Here is a 20,557-nt window from a genome sequence, read left to right on the forward strand (position 1 = left end):
TTATGCAGTCATGCTCTGAAGCTGCTGCCCCATGACCCACACAGTGCTACTCCAGAACACTGTGAGCTGACTGCCTCCTCACCTGAATATGAAGATGAAGAGCATCAGGAGCATGCAGAAGGTGGCTACGTTATCCATAGTCTTCATCAGCACCACAAGCTGGCGGCGCAGCGCAGGCATGAAACGCACCAGCTTCAGCACCCGGAGGAGTCGGAACGTCCTCAGCACAGAGAGGCCCCCGTCTGCCTGCCCAATGATCTCCCAGATGCTGTGGTCCAGAGAGGCACAGGAAGTACAAGGGACAAAACAAAAGACAAGTGAACAAACAGAAGAAAACAAGGAATGACAATGCTAAGTCTTCACCTTGGCATTGGCAGTACAAAGGGGTGAGAGAGAAAACCTGTCTGAGCAAGACAGAATTATGTACCATAGGCTTGTCCTTATGTGTTGAAAGCTGCATTTATGCCTTAAGAACATGAACGTGGCAGTGCATGTGGCAGGAATGAAGAAAGGATTGCAGCATTTAATTCCAGCAAGACAAGCTCTTTTATCACACTTTAAACCTTTGTAACATCTTCAATTTGTGCATTTTCAAAGTATTTCACAGCTAATACGTGTTATGAACTTAACAAGGCAGTTACAATTGCCTCCACTTTGCAGAGGAGAGAACTGAGGGACAGAAATGCTGTGTGGCTTGCATAGCACCAACACCGAGTACTGGGAAAAGATATCTTGGTCCCCCAGTCCTTGGCCTTGTGCATGAGTGTCATACATGAAATCCCTATTTGTGCTTGGTCTTTGCATATTAAGTGCTTTAATTAATTTGAGCTTAATATTTTTAAATTGAATGTTAAAATCAATCCATCAGTCCAGGTACACTAATCAAGTTTTTATGGTCTTCCTGTGTTTACTGTATACCTTTACAAGTGTTTTAAGATGTGTTGGATGTATTTTTATGTTTTACTTGTATCTTGGTTTCAAGGCAGATTTTAAAAAACCCCAGTTGCAACAAACAGCCCAGCCCCCCATAAGCACATGACCCTTATCTCAACTAATATCACCCCTCTGACCAGGAGGAGCCATTGGTGGACAGAGGTGGTCTGTCAAGGGGAAAACACCAACCGCCTTGAACCAGGGGGGTGGACTGTGGGCGGACTGTGGGCGGAGCAAAAGCTATAAAAGGAAGAAAAAGACACGTGGTCACACTCATTTTCCCTTCCTCTCCAGCTTGCTAGGGCAGTGCTGGAGAAGCCTACCCCTTTCTAGGGGCTTTTAGAAATAGATTTCTTTTTGACCAGCCTAAACTGCAAGTTTATTTTTTTCTCTACCTGAGGTTCAGAGCTGTCTTAAGCCTAAAGTTCCTGAATCCCTGCGCTCCTGGGGCATATCTCTCGAGCCATCTGGATCCCAAATTTTTATATTTTGTTAGTTTTTTGCAATTTTTCAATTTTTTCTGTTTTAATAAATTGTTTTAATTTCTACAAAGAGTTGTCTCATTCCTCACAATGAGCTCAGCTCCTCTCAGTACAGCTGCTAAATCCTTTCTGAAAAAGTGTGCAAGCTCTGTGGTACTCTTTCCTACATGTATTTCAGTTGATCCCCAAGGCCCTTGTCACCTGATGATGACGATGATACTGTCAAAGATGTTGTAGGGGTTGCGAAGGTAATCAAAGAGACCAAAAGCAGCAAGTTTCAGGATCATCTCCAGGGCAAACATGCTTGTAAAGACAACATTGCTGATCTCCAAGATGTTGGTCAATTCCTCTGGCTAGAGAGAATGCAAATTCAGAGAGTCAGAACTGAAAGAGCCCTGAAATTATGGGAAATAAAGTATTACCCTTCCAAGGGAACAGGGTTTGTAGGGAATTGCAAATGTCCATGGGTGAGATTAGAGTGGAGCTGGATAGCAGCACTTGCACTCCAATTCCTTTGCAGATTTGCTACCTTCATCATAGATTATATCCCTAACAATTTTATTTATTAGAGGCAAAGGAGCCTCACAGCCATTCATACAGCCAAGGCTGACCAAGCCTCTTCTGCATTCCCCTTCATATCCCATTCCCCTGGATAAAGGCTGCTTTATTTTGTGCAAAGAACTTGAGTATTTTTTGAAAGAGAACAAAATTGGCTGATTTGCAGTCAACCTCTTCCTTCAAGAATTTCTTCCTCTGAAGTTTCCACAGGTAGCTGGCACTTCTTTTTTTTTTTTTTCATGAAATTTTGAAAACATTTAAATGATAGGAAAACAATTCCCCATCCTCCTCTAACTGTCACTGCACTCATTTGACCCTTTCCCCTCTATTTTTTCACTTCCCCCTTTTTCTCTCCCCCTTTCCCCACAAAACCCTTGGTATGCATTAGTTTCCTGGTCTTGCTCCATCAGTCTTATACCCCTACCCTCACAGTGGTCTCAATAATTACCCAAGCAAATATCAAACTAGACAAGACAATGGCAAGGAGGACCACACTGCTAAAACCTACCTGTAAGGGACAGGGAGAGCAGGACAGGGTGAAGATGAGAGAAAAATGGACAGCAAGAGGAGAAAGGCAAGTGCACAAAGTGAACAATCCAAGAACAACACAAGACGACTGTTGAAAAATAAAGAGGTTACATCTTCCTTTGCCTTGGTCTGGGCTATGCTTGGCCACCAAGCCACTCTTTTAAGCATCACATTAAATGGATGGGAACAAGAAAACTGCAAAAGCCTGTTGTAGAGAGCAAGAGAGGACAGACATTCCTGGCACTGCAAAAATGAAAAATGAGTCCCTGCAGGTCAGAGCCAATACTTTTACCGTTAAATCAATATTAGTGCCCACCAGGAAGGGAAGGCATAGTCTCTCCCCATGGTCTGCAAAATTGCTGCTTTGCTGAAGGGAGGCCTTTGCATTGGCCATGCCTGCTACTTATACAGCTGGTGGAAAGGAAGAGAAGGAGGAATGCAGTTCGGGTTCTGGCTCTCTGCCTGAAGCTGGGGGCTGCTTTAACCCCTGCTCTGAGGCCCCCAGGGGCTAAGATCCTCCCAGGTGAACAAATAAACTAGAAACTGCTCCTCACATCTCTGGCTTCCCATGCCCTTTGTTAATTTCTTGCACTCCTCATTGTAGCTTTTTATTAAAATAGTCAATGTCTTTAAAATGTAAAAAGAGGCGATGGATCAATTTCCATCTATAGTTACATCTGAATAGCAAAACCACCCTGAAAACGATGGAGAAAGGAGGGGAGATAAGAGATGAGAGAGAAGGGATGAGCAAGTGCATGTGGGAAGGGAGAGATGAAGATCACTTCACCGAGACCCAGCAGTAACGACAGTTGCTGAGAACATGAGGTCTGTATGTCAAACTGAGATGCCAATTTCAGTCTGAATTGAATCATTATGCTAGTGAAAATAAACAATGTAAAAAAGCAACAGGTTATGATGGTGGATTATCCTCCTCTCTGCTTTCCATACATTCTCTCTTGTGCTCTTGTAGGGAGCAACTGACGTTTAAAAACCCATGCTTGCATCTTGCTTGTGGAAAAGGTCACCTGTTCTTCTGTCACTCCTTCCCTCCTTGACACCTGTTTCTCTAGTCAAGCCTCACCTGTTAATCTGTTTCTAATGGACCATCCATCAGCCCCAGTAAAGCATCTTTCCTAGAGAGAGGGACAGGAAAGTCTAGGCAGAGAAGGAAAGACAGACAGACAGACAGACAGGAAGGAAAGGAAGGAAAGGAAGGAAAGGAAGGAAGGAAGGAAGGAAGGAAGGAAGGAAGGAAGGAAGGAAGGAAGGAAGGAAGGAAGGAAGGAAGGAAGGAAGGAAGGAAGGAAGGAAGGAAGGAAGGAAGGAAGGAAGGAAGGAAGGAAGGAAGGAAGGAAGGAAGGAAGGAAGGAAGGAAGGAAGGAAGGAAGGAAAGAAAGAAAGAAAGAAAGAAAGAAAGAAAGAAAGAAAGAAAGAAAGAAAGAAAGAAAGAAAGAAAGAAAGAAAGAAAGAAAGAAAGAAAGAAAGAAAGAAAGAAAGAAAGAAAGAAAGAAAGAAAGAAAGAAAGAAAGAAAGAAAGAAAGAAAGAAAGAAAGAAAGAAAGAAAGAGAAAGAAAGAAAGAAAGAAAGAGGAAGAAAAAGAAAGAAAGAAAGAAAGAAAGAAAGAAAGAAAGAAAGAAAGAAAGAAAGAAAGAAAGAAAGAAAGAAAGAAAGAAAGAAAGAAAGAAAGAAAGAAAGAAAGAGAAAGAAAGAGGCAGAGATAAAAGCAGAAAAAGAGAAATCAAAAAACAAAGCTGAAAAAAATTAAACTCACTAGCAGCCACAATAAGTAGAGAATGAAAAAGCTGTTTCAGACAGTGTAGTAAAGAAGTAAATGCTGGAAAAATAAGAGCAACACAAAAGAAATTAACTCAGGAAAAAAAGGGGTGATAGAGAGCAGCCAGATGGAGAGGCACTAAGGCAGATCCAGCATTGCAGCCATTTCTGGACATACAGGTAGTTTCACAGAGTGCAAAGAACCATCAGCTGCAGGGTGGGGTTCACCAGGGGTTGTGCCCTGTGTGGCAGTGCCCTTGCTCCTGGGGCAGAGTGGCTGTGAGTTACAATGGATGAGGCGGGTGGCTGGGACAGGGCTGGTGCAGGGGACTCTTCTCTGGCCAGGGAAGTGTGAACTTGATGAAGAGGACAAGCAAACAGGGGAAAAGTGGTTCTCTTCTTCCTACCAACACATGGGCTCTCCAACACAGTGGATGTGTCACCCTGCAGTTGTGAGGTCTCCCCAGGCTCCCACAGACAGCATTCAGGCATTCATCATCTAAACCCTTCCTCCTCCCAGGTTTACCTAGAAACTGTAAGTTAAAGCATCTCCAAGGAAAGAACTGAACTCAAGGCTACTTTAGTCCAAGAAAAAGAAAGGAACACCAGAAATCTCCCCAGAAGCAGTCTGTGCCCATTGCCAAGACAGGACGGACAGATTTACCCATCACACTAGAAGTGAAAATTGAACATAATTCTGGGAGCTGAGTATTGCAGTAAGGAGGATGGCTTGAAGGGGCAGAGATCCCAGGGGGCGAGGCATGCCCAGAACCAGTGTTTTAATCAGAACAGTTAACCTATCCCGTGTATGGATCTCTTTCCCAATCCATGAAACAATCTAATTCACATCTTTGTGGAATAAAGTCCTTCATCTCTAACAATGTAGATCAAATACTGAGAGTAAAAGATACGATTCAGATTTACTTCAGAACTCCTGTCCCGTGATCAGAAACTGGAACTGGGGCAATAGAGGGCAGCAGCTCAGCTTTTTTCTCCCTTCCAATTTCTTACTAACCTTGGAGCTCTTTTGCCAGATTTGACTGAAAATATAATTAGTCCATTATCTGGCAGCAGACAGAAACTCCTACACCATAGGAAAGGTTAAGATCACCATGAAGCCCCTGCAGGAAAAGTTTCTCCTAACCAGGAGTAAATTTGCAACTGTCTAGGAACTGAAGAGTAATTGATGTGACCTATGCAGACCAGCCCTACCCAACCTGCACATCACTGCCTCTGTGATGAGAACATGAAAAAGAAATATTCCATAAAGAGGTCTCTCCAGCCTGTCTATTTTTACGCACAATTTCAAAGTCGCTTGACAATAATTAGAAGAGCCATTGAAATCAGCTATGGAACATACTAACTAGCTTTTACTTAAGTTTAATCACCACCCCACAATCAGGGCAGGATTTCATGATTGTTATACTCCAGTTCTACAAGGCTGAAGTAGTATGGTTTCATCTACCACTCCAGGGAGACTGTTCCATCCTTACTAAATGTCAGTATGATGAGCTGGCTTGGACATTTGCTGAATGTTTCTGACAAGGAGCAAATAGTAAAAAGAGAAGCAATAACTGTAAAATATGAACTTGTGAATGCAATAAATGCTGGTATAAAGTGAAATCACACAGGCTAAAGGATATGAAGGTACTGATCCACAGGGTGCGTCTAGTTAGGAAACAGGGGATCATCATCTGATCCATACAGACAGACCTCATAAAGAATTGATATGATGTATGAAGGATATCCAGCAGAATCTGGAGAAGATAAACCACGTTACTCAGCAGTTGTCTAACATGGCTGCTAATGGCAGAGAAACTTGAGTCCAACAGGCCATTCAAGAAATACATGATGAGAAAGGCAGTCTGGGACATTCAGCTGGGACAAGCTTTTCATCCTCGTGCTGAATAAGGGAGAAAAGTCAGCAGCACCAGATCTACTGTGAATATTAAGAAAAAAGTAAGCCTCTTAAAAGGATTCTTCTGGACAGCCACAAGAATCCAATATTTTCTACACTGTATTTTAAAAATAGACACTTCCAAATAGAGGCAGATCTGAACAACTGCAAAAACTATTTCAAGAAGGACAAAGCTTGAAATGATGGGGTTTGGCTTATGCAATGTCTCAGCAATATCTGAAGGCCTAATATCAAGACTATTATATGGTATATTGCACACTGATGGATTTGAATAAATGTAGCTATTTACAAATGATACCTTGTTATAAGATCATGGATTTAAAATGACGTAAAGAAGTGCAGTTTCTCCTAAAATGAGTTGATTTCCTTCACAAGAAATATATATGCAGATGGAAACTGCCCTGGCCACACAATCAGGACAGGACAAAGGACTGGATGAATAAGCTAAATGAAGCCAAATTCTAAGGTGCTTTGAGTATGAGTAAAGTTACTTGAGTTGTTGAGGTTCAGTGTCCTGGAAGAAAAACACCGTGAATTTTAAACCCCTGAATTGTAGCAAACAGTTTAAATTCATGTTTTTCTGTCTGTTGGTCAAGACTGGGCAACTGAAGGTGACACGCATGTGCTCTGTCCCCAGAGTTGCAGTGTTTATGAACCTGAAACTTGTGCCTCACTCCTGCAGTCCTTAACCTGAGGTCCTTATAGGCATTACAGGCTCTGGGCTGGAAGACATCCAAATGATAAAGCAAGTGAAGCAACAGAAGCTTCTTCAGTCAAAGGATGGTGTCACCCTGCAAATTACAGATCTTGGTGGGTAGAGGGGCTTTGCTGGATTTTGTTCTGTGAAAAATTGTGCTTTTGGGAGGAAAGACAGCAGAAGAAAAAAAATAGGAAAGAGAAAAATGTAGGCAATGAAGCACCAGCCTGAGATGTACTGATGGCACAGTTTGGGAAAAACTGAAGGAGAGCAAAGGGAGGTACAAATGTCTGTGTGCTTCTGAGTTAACTGCTGACTGAAAAGAATCCAAAATTCATGGTATGGTCTGAATATGTTTTAGTCTTCTTGTGCCAGGAAAGAAGAATTCAGTACACATTTTGAATAAACAGGCTGCACCACATTTTTCAGTTATGATCATTTTGGCTGACATCTCTTCTGGTAAAAACAGCATGCAGGGTCCTGAGCTTTTCCTAGCTACTTATGGATAAAAAGTGATAGCACAATTTTAAGGACTGTCATTAAGAACCTGCTACTAGAAACCCCAAGGCTGCAGAGGCAGATCCCAGTCTGCTGCAGGCTGTACAAACACAGCAGAGGCATCCTAGAAGGGCTTAAATCTGCACATACAATAGCCAGAACACGAGAGTGAATTCTCTACCTCCAGCTCAAGTATTCTTCTGTCAAACTATTACTCATGCTGTGTCCAGGATGAACAATGGCTCTCCCTGCTTGGTGATCACATCTTTAAAATACCAGTGGGCAGTTTTCAAATTGTCCTGGGCTCCAGCCCTTAGTCATCTCTCTGCTATGGGATAAATGCTTTGCTCTTTTTTATCTATTTCCATGAGTCAACCCCTCCAGCATCTTCTTCATTCTCCTCTCCTCTGAGCTCCTGCCAGTATTTTTCTGGTACTGAAGCATCCAGTACAGTTTTGAATTCTGGGATCAAATTAAGGTTTCACAGCCTTGTATCAGAAACTAGCTGGGCTTTGAAAATTGGTTTAAAGCTTGATACGTGGGTGGGATCCAGACATCTGAGGCTTCAAATACTGGCTCAGACACTGTGTTGCCTCAAACAGGGAATTTAAGATACACGAGGTCTCAAGGTATCTTCATCCTGATACAGCTCAGGACAAATCTGAGTGCCTTGCTTGAACTGGGCTCACTGCCTGTCTCTTTGCTGCCTGACACTGTGTTCAAGACTAGATTTCACCTCGGCTCCAGAGCTTCAATACAGTCAGCATCTCAGTAGTGCAGCGATCCATTTTGTGATCCGGGCAGACACAAGGAGTGAATCTTGGTCACATTCAGACTGGCAGCGTAGATCTGAGACATGGATGTACAGCATGCACTCTTTCAATGCAAAGTGCAGCAGAGCCACCAAGCAGCAGGGCAGATACAAGGTCATGGGTGGGCTTAATACCCTCTGACACTGGCACTGCACATCACAGTGTAGACACAGTCTCTGTGTCCCAGCTATAAAATAAGGGCACACAATTGCTCTCCATCTCACAAGTCTGTCATTAGGATAAAGCACACGGCTGACTCTGAGCTGCCTGCAAACTACTGGAGTGAAAGTCAAACCTGTGTCCACATCTGCTGCTTGTGTCTGACCTATCACTTCTTATTCCCAGGGCAAAGGAAAGGCTCAAGCAGCCTGAGTTCCCAAAACAACTAGAGATTGGAGGTGGTGCCTTTCCTAGCCTTCTTGTATAGATAGAATGTGCTCAGACATCTCTTAATTAAGTTGGGAAGGCTAGCAAGCTGATGGATTTGAATTGAGATGCTGGTGAAGTGCCTGTGACATCCCCAGAGGGCACATTAAATTAACCAAAGAGACTAAGGATTCAGTAAGCTAATGAAGAGAGAAATGAGTGAGAGAGAAGAGGAAGATGGAAGAGATGAGGATGACGGAGAGAGAAGCAGACAGAAAGTGGAGAGAGGGCAAAAAAGAAAAACAGAGGGATGAATGACCAGGGAGGAGGAAAAGGGAAGCATTGAGAAGAGGTGAGAGGAAAATACATGGAGAGACAGAGAAAGCGATTAAGAACAGGTATAAAGAAGTAAGAGACCCTGCAAGATCCTGAGGCTTTCTCCAAAGTCATGCTGGGACCATCTGTGCTGCAGTCTGGGGTCCAAATTGCTCAGTCTCTGCCTCCATCAAATTGCATCAGCTGCTTAGCGAGGCCATAACCCCCAGCAGGGCTCAGCAGTCCATGCTGCCCACCTTGTGCCCTGAGGTGCTTTACCTGTTCGTGGTGCTCAATGCCCATGCTGATGGTGTTCACTAGGATTGCAATCATGATCCCACGGTTGAAATACTTGCTGTCCACAATCACTCGAAGCTTGACCCTCACTTCTCGCCACATGTCACTGCAGAGCTTCAGCCGTCCTCCTTCTTCCACCTCCTCCTCCTTCTCCAGCGCTGAGGCACCCTGGTCCTCTTGGCTGCCCTCTCCATCCCTTTCACTGGCTCCTCCATCCTCCTGGTCTGAGCCAGCGCTGTCCAGGACTGAGAGCCTCCTGGATGCTTCATGCTCTGCCCTATGGCATCGGGGGCAGTTGGTGGGATCAGAGGTTGCTGTCACAGCGATGGGCTGGACTAAGCCCTGAGGAGGGCAGCCAAGAGAGTTGTGCTGCTGGCAAACCCCTGGAAAGAGAAATGGTGCTACTTAAAGGAGGCTATGAAAAAGACATTCAAAATGGACACCTTTTTGGTTTCTGGGTATTTAGACAAAGTAACTGGGCTTTTTAGCTGTAAGGATGATTAAACACTGACATATCATCTCAAGGGCAGCAAGAGAAGCCGTTGCCATTGGGGGCTCTATGCTGACAGGCTGTGCCTCCAAAACACATGGTACTGTTCAGCTTGCCTGGGATTAGACTCAACAGGGTTCACGTCCATGAGAGAAAGAACTGCTTTGTCTCATGAAGAATTGTGGCTTGAGACTCACTAGCTTGTGTTAAGTGGGACCTGAGGGAAAAAACAGTCGTGAGAGCTGCTTTTGGCCTGAACTGCTACAAGTGGGGTCTGAGAACTCCCCAGCCTGAACTGAACTCTCTAAATTAGAGAAACTACATTAGCAAAGCATCTCAAGAAGCCAGAAGAGGTAGCACTTCCTCCTGACAGTGTGAGCTATGAATCAGAACAGATCTCCTGACTTCAGTGAGAAATCTAAATTTCTGTTCCTTGATCCTCCATTTGGGCCTGGAAGATCAAGTGTACACTGGGGGAAATGAAGCAATTAATTCAATAACACAGCGCATGAAGCCTGAAGAAACTTTTCTCCCAGCAAGAAAAGAAAATGAAAGTTGGACTATGCAGGACCAGCTGAAGGAAAATCTGCCTTTTTGCTTGTTAATGGGAGCATAACATAGGAAAAGCATCAACAGGCAGTTAATACTAACTCTATAAAACCATTTTTACAGTGACTTTTCCAGCCAGGAACCCAATTTAAATGATATCTCATGTCTCATTTTACGCAACAGCATGTGCTGCCATCAAGAGAAACTGTCTCCATTGTCCTTGCATATCAACCAGACCTCAGCATCGCTCCTTAGGTTCAGGCAACACCTTACTGCAATTCTACTCTCTTTGCCTCTCTCTTGAGGTCTGGCAGCAACTCTGGGAGAAGAGCTCTGGGGGACCTGCTGTGCCACCAGGTCCAATCCTTTGCTTCACTTTGTTGTATCCCATAATTCTTCTCTCTCCCAAACCGCTATCAACACTGGGCTATACCAGACACGGAACCCTTTACAAGCCTCAGTGTCTTTATCTCTTTATGGTCTCTGGATTTCAGACCTAGATTATCCATATTCCCTGCTGGCCACCCTTGTTTCATTCCCTTTCTTGCTGGCCACCCCCACCTTGCTGGTCTGGTGTGCTGGCCATGGCACCACGCTCAATGGCCAGTGTTAATTGCAATTCTGTTCTTTATAGGCACAGGTCCTTTGGAAAGCTGGCGCATGGAGATGCTCCCAGCTACTCTCACATTTCCACCGCTGGCATTTCCAGCTCTACCCATGCGATCCTTACTGTAGTGCCTCTGGCTTTTCCTGCTCACGCCGGGTTTGGCGTCGCTGGGCTCCTCCACGTGGCCGTGGCGCCAGCTCTGCACGCTGTTGTACAGCCCAAGGGTGCGGCGCTTGGCCTTGCGCAGGATGTGGCAGACGTACTGGAAGATCTCCTCGTAGCAGTCTCCCGGCTCCATGTAGCTGGCAACGGTGCTGGAGGAGAGGTAGCGGGCCCTTTGCTCCTGCATCAGCTGGTGCTCCCGCTGCTTGGTCTCCGAGAACTGTGTGGCGATGACCACCAGGCACAGGTTGATCATGAAGAAGGAGCCCACCTAACAGCAAAGGAGAAGAAGGGACCGATGTCAGCACAAGGAAGAACATGTGGGAGGGGGAATGTAAGGCAAGAGAGGAGGGGAAAGTGACTGGAGGCAGACAGAGGAGTGGGAATGAGTCTGCATATGGAGAAGGGGTTTCTGAGAAAGCCAGGAGTGTATGAGCTTGGTTTTGAGACCTCACTCAACATCATTTCCATGCAGAATTTAAAGCTATGCACTGAAATTCAGGAAATAGGTCCAACTTTTTGCAGGTTTTGGGACCCTTAGCAAATCACTTAGAAGTTGCATACAAAGGGCTTGATGAAAACTAGACCTTTTCTTTCCCTCTCCTTTGTATTAAATAGAAGGTAGGAGACAGAGAACCAGTTTGGTTGATCTCTACTTATTCATCTACCACTGGAAAAATCATGCACTGCCATTTATAGCCTTCAGCTCTTGGAATAAATGTCAGTATTCTCAGATCATTTTAATGACATACCTGTATACTTGGGGCATATTATTAATTTCTACCATTTACACCTAAATTCTCCATACAAGGAGATGGGACTTTGCTGAAATGAGTGAGCTCTTGAAATCAAAAAGGATTTTACAGAAATGAATGACTTTTAGAAGGACACTGAGTAGTCTGGTAAAACCATGCTTCCTTGCTTATATCCTACTCTTCTGATACAAGACATATCATATTAGCTCTTTTTTAATTTGTCCTCTGGCCTATGTAGGCCTCACATTTCAAACAAAAACGCCTTAAAAAACACACCTCCAATTTCTTAGAAAGAGCAAACAAAATGCTCAAGTTCTCCCTATGCTCTAGTTCTCCATACAGAAGCCCAAATGTCTACCAGGCTTATTTTACAACTTCGCATGTTCCCTTTAAACCTCAGCTTTTCTATTTGTAAATTGGAGAAAGGATTTTTTGGTGCTGAGAGATCTGGAGGCAAAATGAACACACTCTGTGTTACACATCATGAAATTAGAGATTCATTTCCACAGATATCCATAGATAGACAGATATAGGATAAATCCTGGGCTTCAATATGATGAGAATTTCATACATAAAAGGGCTGGTAACTATGTTCAAAATAATTTTCAAAAGCTATGACCCCTTGATTGCTGCCTACTCCCTCCAGATCTGTAAATGGCAACAGGGCATTGATAAAATGCAGAGTCTAAACTCTGAAGAAGGACCATGCATCTGCAGTGCTCTGAAACAGACTCTGAGGGGCAGCCCCTGTGAGGAGATGAAGCACCAGCCCAAGATTTCTGCTTCCCCTGGGCCAGTGAGCATCCCTGCCAAGGGGCATCCTGACACCAGTTTCTCCTGTATGAACCCACACAGGACCCAGTCTCACCTCACTGTCCCTCCTTTACAAGCAAAGAGCTCTGACAGAGAGCAGGATTCAGTCCTGCCCTTGTCTTCACATGTGTCCTCTCCTGCAAAGCCTTTCCAGCAAAGGGGACAGAGGAGAAAAAGGTGGTGATAACCTGACCTCAGTGCTTGTGAATGGAAAAAGGGTTTATTTCAGCAAGTACCTCAGAGCTTGTTTTACCTATCCCAGCAGCCTTTCTCCTGACCAGCTTGCCCTTCTGGGTGACCCTTTCTCTTGCACACAAGTGCCCAGGACCTTTGTCCAAAGGGGTGGTGTCCCTGCTAGCATCTCAATAACCCTTTGAAACATGAAGCTCTTTCTGACCAGATTCAACATAAGGACAGTAAGGTATCTGAAAATAAAGGGCTTTTTTTCCCCCCCCCTCCTCCTCTCAGCATCCTTCAAAGCTGTTCTAATTCTGTTTCCTTTCATCACTGAACCCTTCCCTTCTCTCTCCTTCCCCCATATTTCAGCCTATTTTCCCTTCAGCTGCTGCATGCTGCCTTGAAAATTAAAATAATGCCTTGTTCAGATTCCTTTGCCTTCCCTAGTCTGTGATGTCTTGCATGTTTTATTTTAACTGATGAGAGTATGACTGGGAATCCAAATTCTTCTCTGGTGCACTCTCCTCAGCAGCATGATACTCACATGGGCTTTCCCTTTTGGTTATGTCCCTCAGCCAGCACTGAGTGAGGCAGGGCAGGGAGATGGACACCAGCTGTGTCAGCATCTCTGGAACACTACTTGTGACACCGCCCAGTACTTTGCAATTTCCCACAACTTCACAAACCACAAGCAGTTAGGGCTTGCAACACCTTCTCTCCAGACCACAAGGGGAAGAGCTGAGGGCTGAGATGGCCTCACCAGGACCACACTGTTGGCCTAGGGTGGAATCTGGAGCAGGGTTCAGGTTCACATCACCGAGCCCTGTCCTCACAGGCACCGTTTGCTGCCATCTCCCACCAGATGAACAAAAAGGGGAGAAGGGAGAGGACTGGATATGGCAACTACTCCCCAGACCTTATCCTTTTAGCTAGGAACATCAAACACAAAGCAAATTAGCTTGGTTAATCCTTAAAATCACAGGCAAGTCCATAAACTCTCAGGCCCTGCTGAGCTTGGCACTGCTTCCCAGCCAGGAGAAGGACAAGAAGGGTCCCAGAAGGCTCCTAATTGAGTGATTCATCTCATCTGGCTGAGCAGAGAGATGGGAAGTGTCGGACATGGAGTCAAAGCATCTGATTCAGAGCCCTAACACAGGGTCCCTTTCACCCCTGAGACTGAGCTGTGCTTTGATAAAGCAGATCCTGGCCTCATTCAGCCCAAGGTTCAAGCCCTATCTCTGCAATATCTAACAGAATCTGACTAGTGCTGCAGATACTGACTTGTCAATTACTTTCACTGCTTCTGCCTGGATGTCCAGCTTGCCTTCTGAGGCCCACATGTGTAAGCACAGAGCACTTCAAGGAACCTCTGAGTGCTGCAATGCAGATGCCAGTCTAAGAGTTCAGAAGAGCTCACTCATCCAGGAGCCACAGCAGTGGCCAAGTAGCTGGAGAGGTGTCAAAGAGACAGCTGGACTTCAAGCAGGAAATCCCAGATGAAACACTGACCCAAGAGCAGGGAGCAGTCCTTCCTTTGTATCACATCCCTGACCCCTGGCCAAAGGGGAAGCAATTTAAAATCTACTGAATACATAAAATGCTTTTTCCAGGTTGTTCTACAAGGCTTCTCAGAGTGCCAGGGTCAGTCAGCACCCTTCCCGTCAGAGGAGCACATCTATGCAGGATTTCTAACTGTGCTAGGAGTACATCCAGGTGGTGGAGCTTTCTTCCTGCCATATGAGCAGTAGCAGGTAATGCCCTTATGTGGGTGTTTGCAGATATCATTGTAGGAAAGAAGTCATGGCTGAAAGCACAGCTCTGGAGAGAAGCTGCAGAGATCGAGCCCCAGAAGAGTGAGTCTGAGCCAAGGCTAGAATGTGTGTGGAAAAGCAAAGAGTCAGAGCTTAAAGTATGACTGTCAGAACAATCCTGCTTAGAAACGCGGGCCTTTCAACCATGGAGAAGGAGGGAAGCATAAAGGCTGGAAGGGCCATACTTCATGAGACTTAAAGAAAGATTATCATTTCTATACGAAGATTCAGACAGAAAATGCAGCCAAGTGATAGTGAGTTTACACTGTGGCTATGTGCTGCAAAAGGTGTATCACGCACGCCAAGTAGGTAGCAGAAAAGCTAAATACTTCCTTGGCCTAACTCCACCAAAGGCAAAGAAAATATTCCACCTAGCATATGGCTCCTTTGTTCTCAGCAGTCCCCAAAGTAACCTGAGATTCATGTTCTTCTGTGTTTCACAGAAATAAACCTATATGGCTTCTGCAAATGAGGAGGGAGTGTCTAGAAATGTCAATGACACTCTGCAGTAACATCTCAGGTGGAATGTTTAATTGAGGGTTTTCAGTGCCTGCAAATCCAGAGACAAAGTTTGAATCACTCTGAATCCACATGATGTGAGCCAGCACTGGAAGGATACTTAGAAACCAAAAATATGGTGACAGAACTTCTGTAGTTTGAAGTGTGGGGGGAGGGGCAGTTTCTGGAACTGGCCTACAAAAGGCTGGGTATGTTGTGCCCCAGTGGTTAAACACTGACCCTGCACAATCCTTCCTGCCTCTGCGAGAGACTGTGGCTGTGGGACAAGGAGTAAAGTCTGTGTCTAACTGCATATTCTACAAACTGGCGTATCCTGACCATGCTGCTCAAAGTCAAAATGCAGGTGGGCACTAAATATCTGTTACATCGTGGGATATATGAACAAACTGCATGGGAAATGAAGAATTTTCTGAACTCACAAAAAGCAGTGGATGTTCAGTTCACCCTTGAGAACAGAGCCTGTGGAAACTCCCCCCTGTCACCCCATCCTATGCAATCACATCTCTGCACTGTCTCTTTGGGACTCTCCAGGAAGTAAAAGGAACATTCCTGAAGGTATATTTCACCTCTGCTGTCCAGGTTTCATGCTCCAGCCCACAGGGCCATATTTCTGTTATTCTCTCCTTGTCTTGCCCTTGTGCATGTAGAAGGCCATAAGGCAGGGTGAAATCAAGGATACAGTAAGATTTTCATAAGTTGTCTGACCTGAACGGACTGATAGACTTTTTTTTTGGACCCTCCATAGGTACAGGCTGCAGAATTTCTCACAGAAATGGATTAAAGTCTGCTTTATCTCAAGTCATTGTATGCCAACTTGAATTTCAACTAGATCCTGTACTAGGTAAATCTGTTAGTGTTACTGGGGGACTGCATCTAGAGATCCTATTTCTCGAAGGGCATGGCCTCACAGGACAAGTGTTGGATGAAGATCAGAGTCTTAGCCAGGTCCATTCATCAGCCCCTCCAAATGCACATAGGTTTTGGAAATACACACTGAGGTCCTTGCTCAGTGACCTGGAACGAAATTGCATCTACTAGGTACAGATTTTATACTTCCCATAATTCATCCTATGTCTTTCTAGTTCACTCTTCAGTCCCCCAGGTGAGCAAAGTGCAAGAGCCTTCACAAAAACAAAATCCCTCCTTGTTAGAAACAGACTATTCCCTCCAAGCAAATGCACTTATGCAAGGGAAGCCTGAGGAATGGAGAGGCAGTGGCACCATGTTTCTCAACTCTCATCCCAGGTCCAGATAATAAATAGCCTCACAGAAAACCAACCTTCAAACTTCATTTGCATAAATCCACAGGGTTTATAAACTGCTTATTAGGTTCTCATCGCTGACACACTTCTCTCTTTCCATCCCACCAACCACAAGGGATCTCACACAGCCAGTTTATTTTGGACTGCTGACACTTTCAGAGCAGTAGTTCTTTTTCGTTCATGGTGAGGAAGTAATTCAGTGTGACAGACCCTGAATCTAACAAAATGTGAATCTGAGACTCTGAACCTGATAAATCCAGGTGCTGCCAAAAGCTCCTGGCTCAACATGGCTCAAAAATTACTCAAGAGCTTAAAATGTATAGAGACCAAGTAGAAGAGCAGAGAAAGAATTGGCTTTTAAGCCAACTGGTTTGGGGAATTTACTTTGCAAGAAGATCTGCCACTGAGAACATTATTCTACACTGGGCATGTATAACTTTAGAAATCAATTCTAAGTATGTTTTTGAGTGAAATATAATAACTTGGCTGATAACTATGTATGTGATCCTGCTGCAGACCCTTGGTGAAAATCAACTAGCTGGATTTCTGAGACTCCTAGAATGCCCACGATCTGTGTTGATCTAAGACCTGTTTTTTGTAGGCTCTTAGCTTGCATTGCTGTCATTCATCAAACCTTATACTTACGATTATCAACAAGATAAAGTAGATAAAATTGTAGAAGGAATGGGCATCCATCACATAGTACATGATCTCCACCCACCCTTCCAGTGTGATCACCTGCAAAGACGAACAACAAGAGAAACAGGAGGGAAGTGGTATTCCAGAGTTCACTCCTCAGAGTATACAAGCAGATACTGGCAGGACGGTTGCAACCCAAGAAAGGTAAGAAACAACAATTCATTTCAACAAAGCCAAATTTCCATCTTGGGAAATCAGCATGGTACTGCTTGGTGACACTGGCATACTGTCAAAGCCTGTGAGATCATTCTAGTCCACAGCAGGAATATTCCATTAAAATAGTTCATTTCCCTGGATCGCAGCGGGGGAAAACCCGCAGCAGGTTTCTGTGCCCCTTGGACTGGACACCGGGTACAGCCGGAGGAAAAGAAAAAAGCATGGAATTTAGCTCCCATCTGCAACGTGTACTGGGAATTTAAAAAAAACAAAACTTCCCTTACTATAGCTGTCTGGAATGAAAGGGAAACTGATACAAGTCAGGCTGAAGAACGGGGCTTATTTCAGCAAGCACCTGGAACTGCTCTGTGTCCCTCCCCATCTACAGGAACACTGTTCGTGTGTGTGCTGTCTCCCTTCTCAGGGGAGTTGCAAGGCCCTTTACTTTGCATCTCTGTCACACCCTGCAGAAATTACCACTGGAGCCCAGAACAACTGGGTTTGAAAAACAGAAAAATAAGCTTGAGCCTTGTAAGGAGGCTAACTCAGACTTACCTGAAATATCACAATCCAGGCGTAGCCAATGTTGTCAAAGTTGATGGCACCCTTGTGCGGGTTGGCGTTGCCGGTGCGGCACACGTTGTAGTACTGGTTCCAGTTCACACACATGCCACTGATATTGAACTCCTGCCGGACTGAATTGTAATAATAATAATCATCCTTGTCCAAACAACACTCATGGCCTCGCTCCTTCAGTGGGGGTATTTCATGACAACCCATAATTCCATTGTCTCCTGACAGCGAGCAGATAAAGGGCATCTCATCATCTTCCTCTGGTTGGTAATAAGGGGGCAGGACAATGTCACCTTGTCTGCAAAAGAACCCACAGTCAAATTTCCTGTGACAGAGAGTTTCCTATCAGTGATACTGGTGGAGCTGGGACCCCCCATTCTGACATAGGGACTGCATTGGGTAGGGGATTTCCAGGTTTATTGCCTCAGGAGAAGAGGAAGAAAGACAGGGCTCCTGAAAACCAGGACATTTCTAGGGTGAGTCCCCAGTCTTCAGAGTTTTTCCTGCCATCAGATCACCCCAAGCCAAATTACACAATCTGCTTGCATGAAGGTGAAGAAAAGCTGGAATGCAGAGATTTGCAGTCTGATCACTCTCCCCATTAACATCAAAGCTAAATCAGATGCAATGACATTAAGGAAGTTCATCAGGCTTTACTGTAATATGTTCATATATGTAACTGCTGATGGACATGTTTTGTAACATTTGGTAGTGAACCTTCTGTACTTCTAAAAAAAAATCCAGTTCATGCATAATTAACGTTGCATAGATAAGCCTTAAAATTTGGAAATGGAAAGATAAAATTGACTTAACCTTAACTTTGACTCCTCCTTGACAGCTGGCATTATGGGTGCAATGTTTCATGACAAGTTCATGTCTTTTTTCCAAATAATGCAAGCACCTTCCAAATGCATGAATAATTAAAATCATCTATGCTTGCCTAGCTGGAGATGAGCTAATATCAGAAAAGTGAAAGGTGGAGATAAAAAAAAAATTGGATTAAACTTTATCTGGAGTATTCCTTGCAGTGCTACAATGCACAACTTTCACATTGTGCAAATGCAGACTTTTTCACAAAGTGTCATTGGAAGAGGACAGGTGAAAAAGAAAAGACAGTCTCTGATTCTTAACTAAGTAGGACTAAACTACAAAGATGTTTTAACTCATCCTCATCATTGGTGCATGGGTACCTTCAGAATTGATTTCCCCAGTAACAGTCAGCCAAATATTTTCTAATATCTGCACTGTGAAGGCTGTGGCCCCAATTCACTTCTCAGTTACATCAACTCTGCATGGATGTAATTACACTCATTAAAGAAGTGCTACTCCTGATTTACATAAAGGACAATCATCCTAAACATTAGTTTTTCCCCAAGGAATAAACACAGAAAATGCCTGCTTTAAGCAGCTCCTACTCTGCAACTCCACTGCTGTTCTGCACATTGTATTTTCACACATTTTTTTTCCAATTTGAGATGATCTAAAGCTTCAGAACTGTTTAATCAGTATAAACTGATCTACAGCTCTAGGTTTTCTTTAAGTAGTCTACACTGATAGCACACCTGGGATTAGCATGCGGTTTTAAGAAAACATTTTAAAGCCTGAGATCTACTAAAGCCAGAAAGTCAACAGGAGGAGCTGTGCCCTGAAACTGGGTAATCGGAGAATTCATGGCAGGCAGGAGCTTTTCCACCCCACTGCCTGTGGGAGGAGTAAAGCTGTGCTCTGCAGACTCGCCCCTGAACCCCCCCGAATAAACCTCAGATACCTGTAATTGACCCCTGTGTGGCTCCAGGCTCTCTTTGCCAGAACTGTTCCCATGTTTCCCCAAGAGTTTTTTGTCCCATTCAAACATTCATTCTTTGCTTTCAGATGCTCTCACTTCTACTAACCTGGCTGTGGGACACCTCTCCCACCAGCCCTCTGTCCCTTCCCCATGGTACTGGCCACATGCAATCCTGCTCCTGAAGTTTTCTAGTAACTTCTCAGTGTCCCTCCAATGCACCACCGTCCAAACAGTGACCCCAGCTCCATTTTGGAGGTGCCAGAGATGTCCCTGGATGCCTCAGGAAGCACTATGGCTTTCTGTAAGACTCCTGTGAGTATTGTTTTCTGAAGAGGGAGCAGGTTTAGGAGAAAGGCAGCATGTTTCAGAGTTTCATGTCTTTCTAGGTGTAGGAGCACCATCCTGTATTACTGGGCATGGCTGAAGGGGCAGCCATGCTAACCTGTGCCTCGATCAAATCCAAATGAGCCCTATCACCTGCTGAGAAGACAGAAAAAAACCAGCTGTCTTTGCCACCCTCCCTTTCCACTGCAAGATGTGACCAACACCCTGCACACTACCACCCCACACTTGGAGTAAGTGATACACAAAGAGCCTGGCAGAAGACATGAGCAGGCAGAGGGAAAGAGAAGCATCCCTGGAAGAAAGGAAGGAGATGTTGTCTCCCAGTCACTCACACTGTGAAGTTCTCCTCCATGAAGCAGCGGTTGCGGAGCAGCCCAGCCCACAGCTGCACCCCAATGATGCCGAAGATGAAGAAGACAAAGAAGCAGAGAAGAAGGACGTTCCCCAGCATGGGCAAGGTGTCCAGGAGCAAGTTCACAAGGATGCGCATGCCTGCAGGGGGAGAAGAGAACCAGAAGGAGCAAGTGTGGGACACAGAGATAGAGAAAGGGAGAGAGGAAGGGAAGGAGAAGAAAAGGAAAAAAGATTACAAGGTAAGCATTAAAAAAATACTAATTTAAAAAAAAAAAGGCCCCATAAAAATAAAAGCAGAGTGTCAGAAATTAACTACTGTCCA

General features: G+C 44.6%; 1 protein-coding gene across 7 annotated transcripts in view; it reads right to left on the reverse strand.

Annotated features, from left to right (window-relative positions):
• CACNA1I (calcium voltage-gated channel subunit alpha1 I) overlaps positions 1 to 20,557 on the reverse strand; it is a 149,502-nt gene that overhangs the window by 31,074 nt on the left and 97,871 nt on the right. For all 7 annotated transcript variants that reach the window (XM_069002736.1, XM_069002739.1, XM_069002738.1 and 4 more), the window contains exons 5-11: positions 20,214 to 20,373; positions 17,733 to 18,048; positions 16,968 to 17,060; positions 10,947 to 11,256; positions 9,160 to 9,560; positions 1,617 to 1,768; positions 83 to 268 (exon numbers count right to left, since the gene is read on the reverse strand). In XM_069002736.1, the coding sequence (XP_068858837.1) occupies positions 83 to 268; positions 1,617 to 1,768; positions 9,160 to 9,560; positions 10,947 to 11,256; positions 16,968 to 17,060; positions 17,733 to 18,048; positions 20,214 to 20,373 (1,618 nt within the window). The remainder of the gene's footprint in view (positions 1 to 82; positions 269 to 1,616; positions 1,769 to 9,159; positions 9,561 to 10,946; positions 11,257 to 16,967; positions 17,061 to 17,732; positions 18,049 to 20,213; positions 20,374 to 20,557) is intronic.

The sequence above is a fragment of the Aphelocoma coerulescens genome, chromosome 1A, assembly GCF_041296385.1.
Source record: "Aphelocoma coerulescens isolate FSJ_1873_10779 chromosome 1A, UR_Acoe_1.0, whole genome shotgun sequence".
Classification (NCBI taxonomy): domain Eukaryota; kingdom Metazoa; phylum Chordata; class Aves; order Passeriformes; family Corvidae; genus Aphelocoma; species Aphelocoma coerulescens.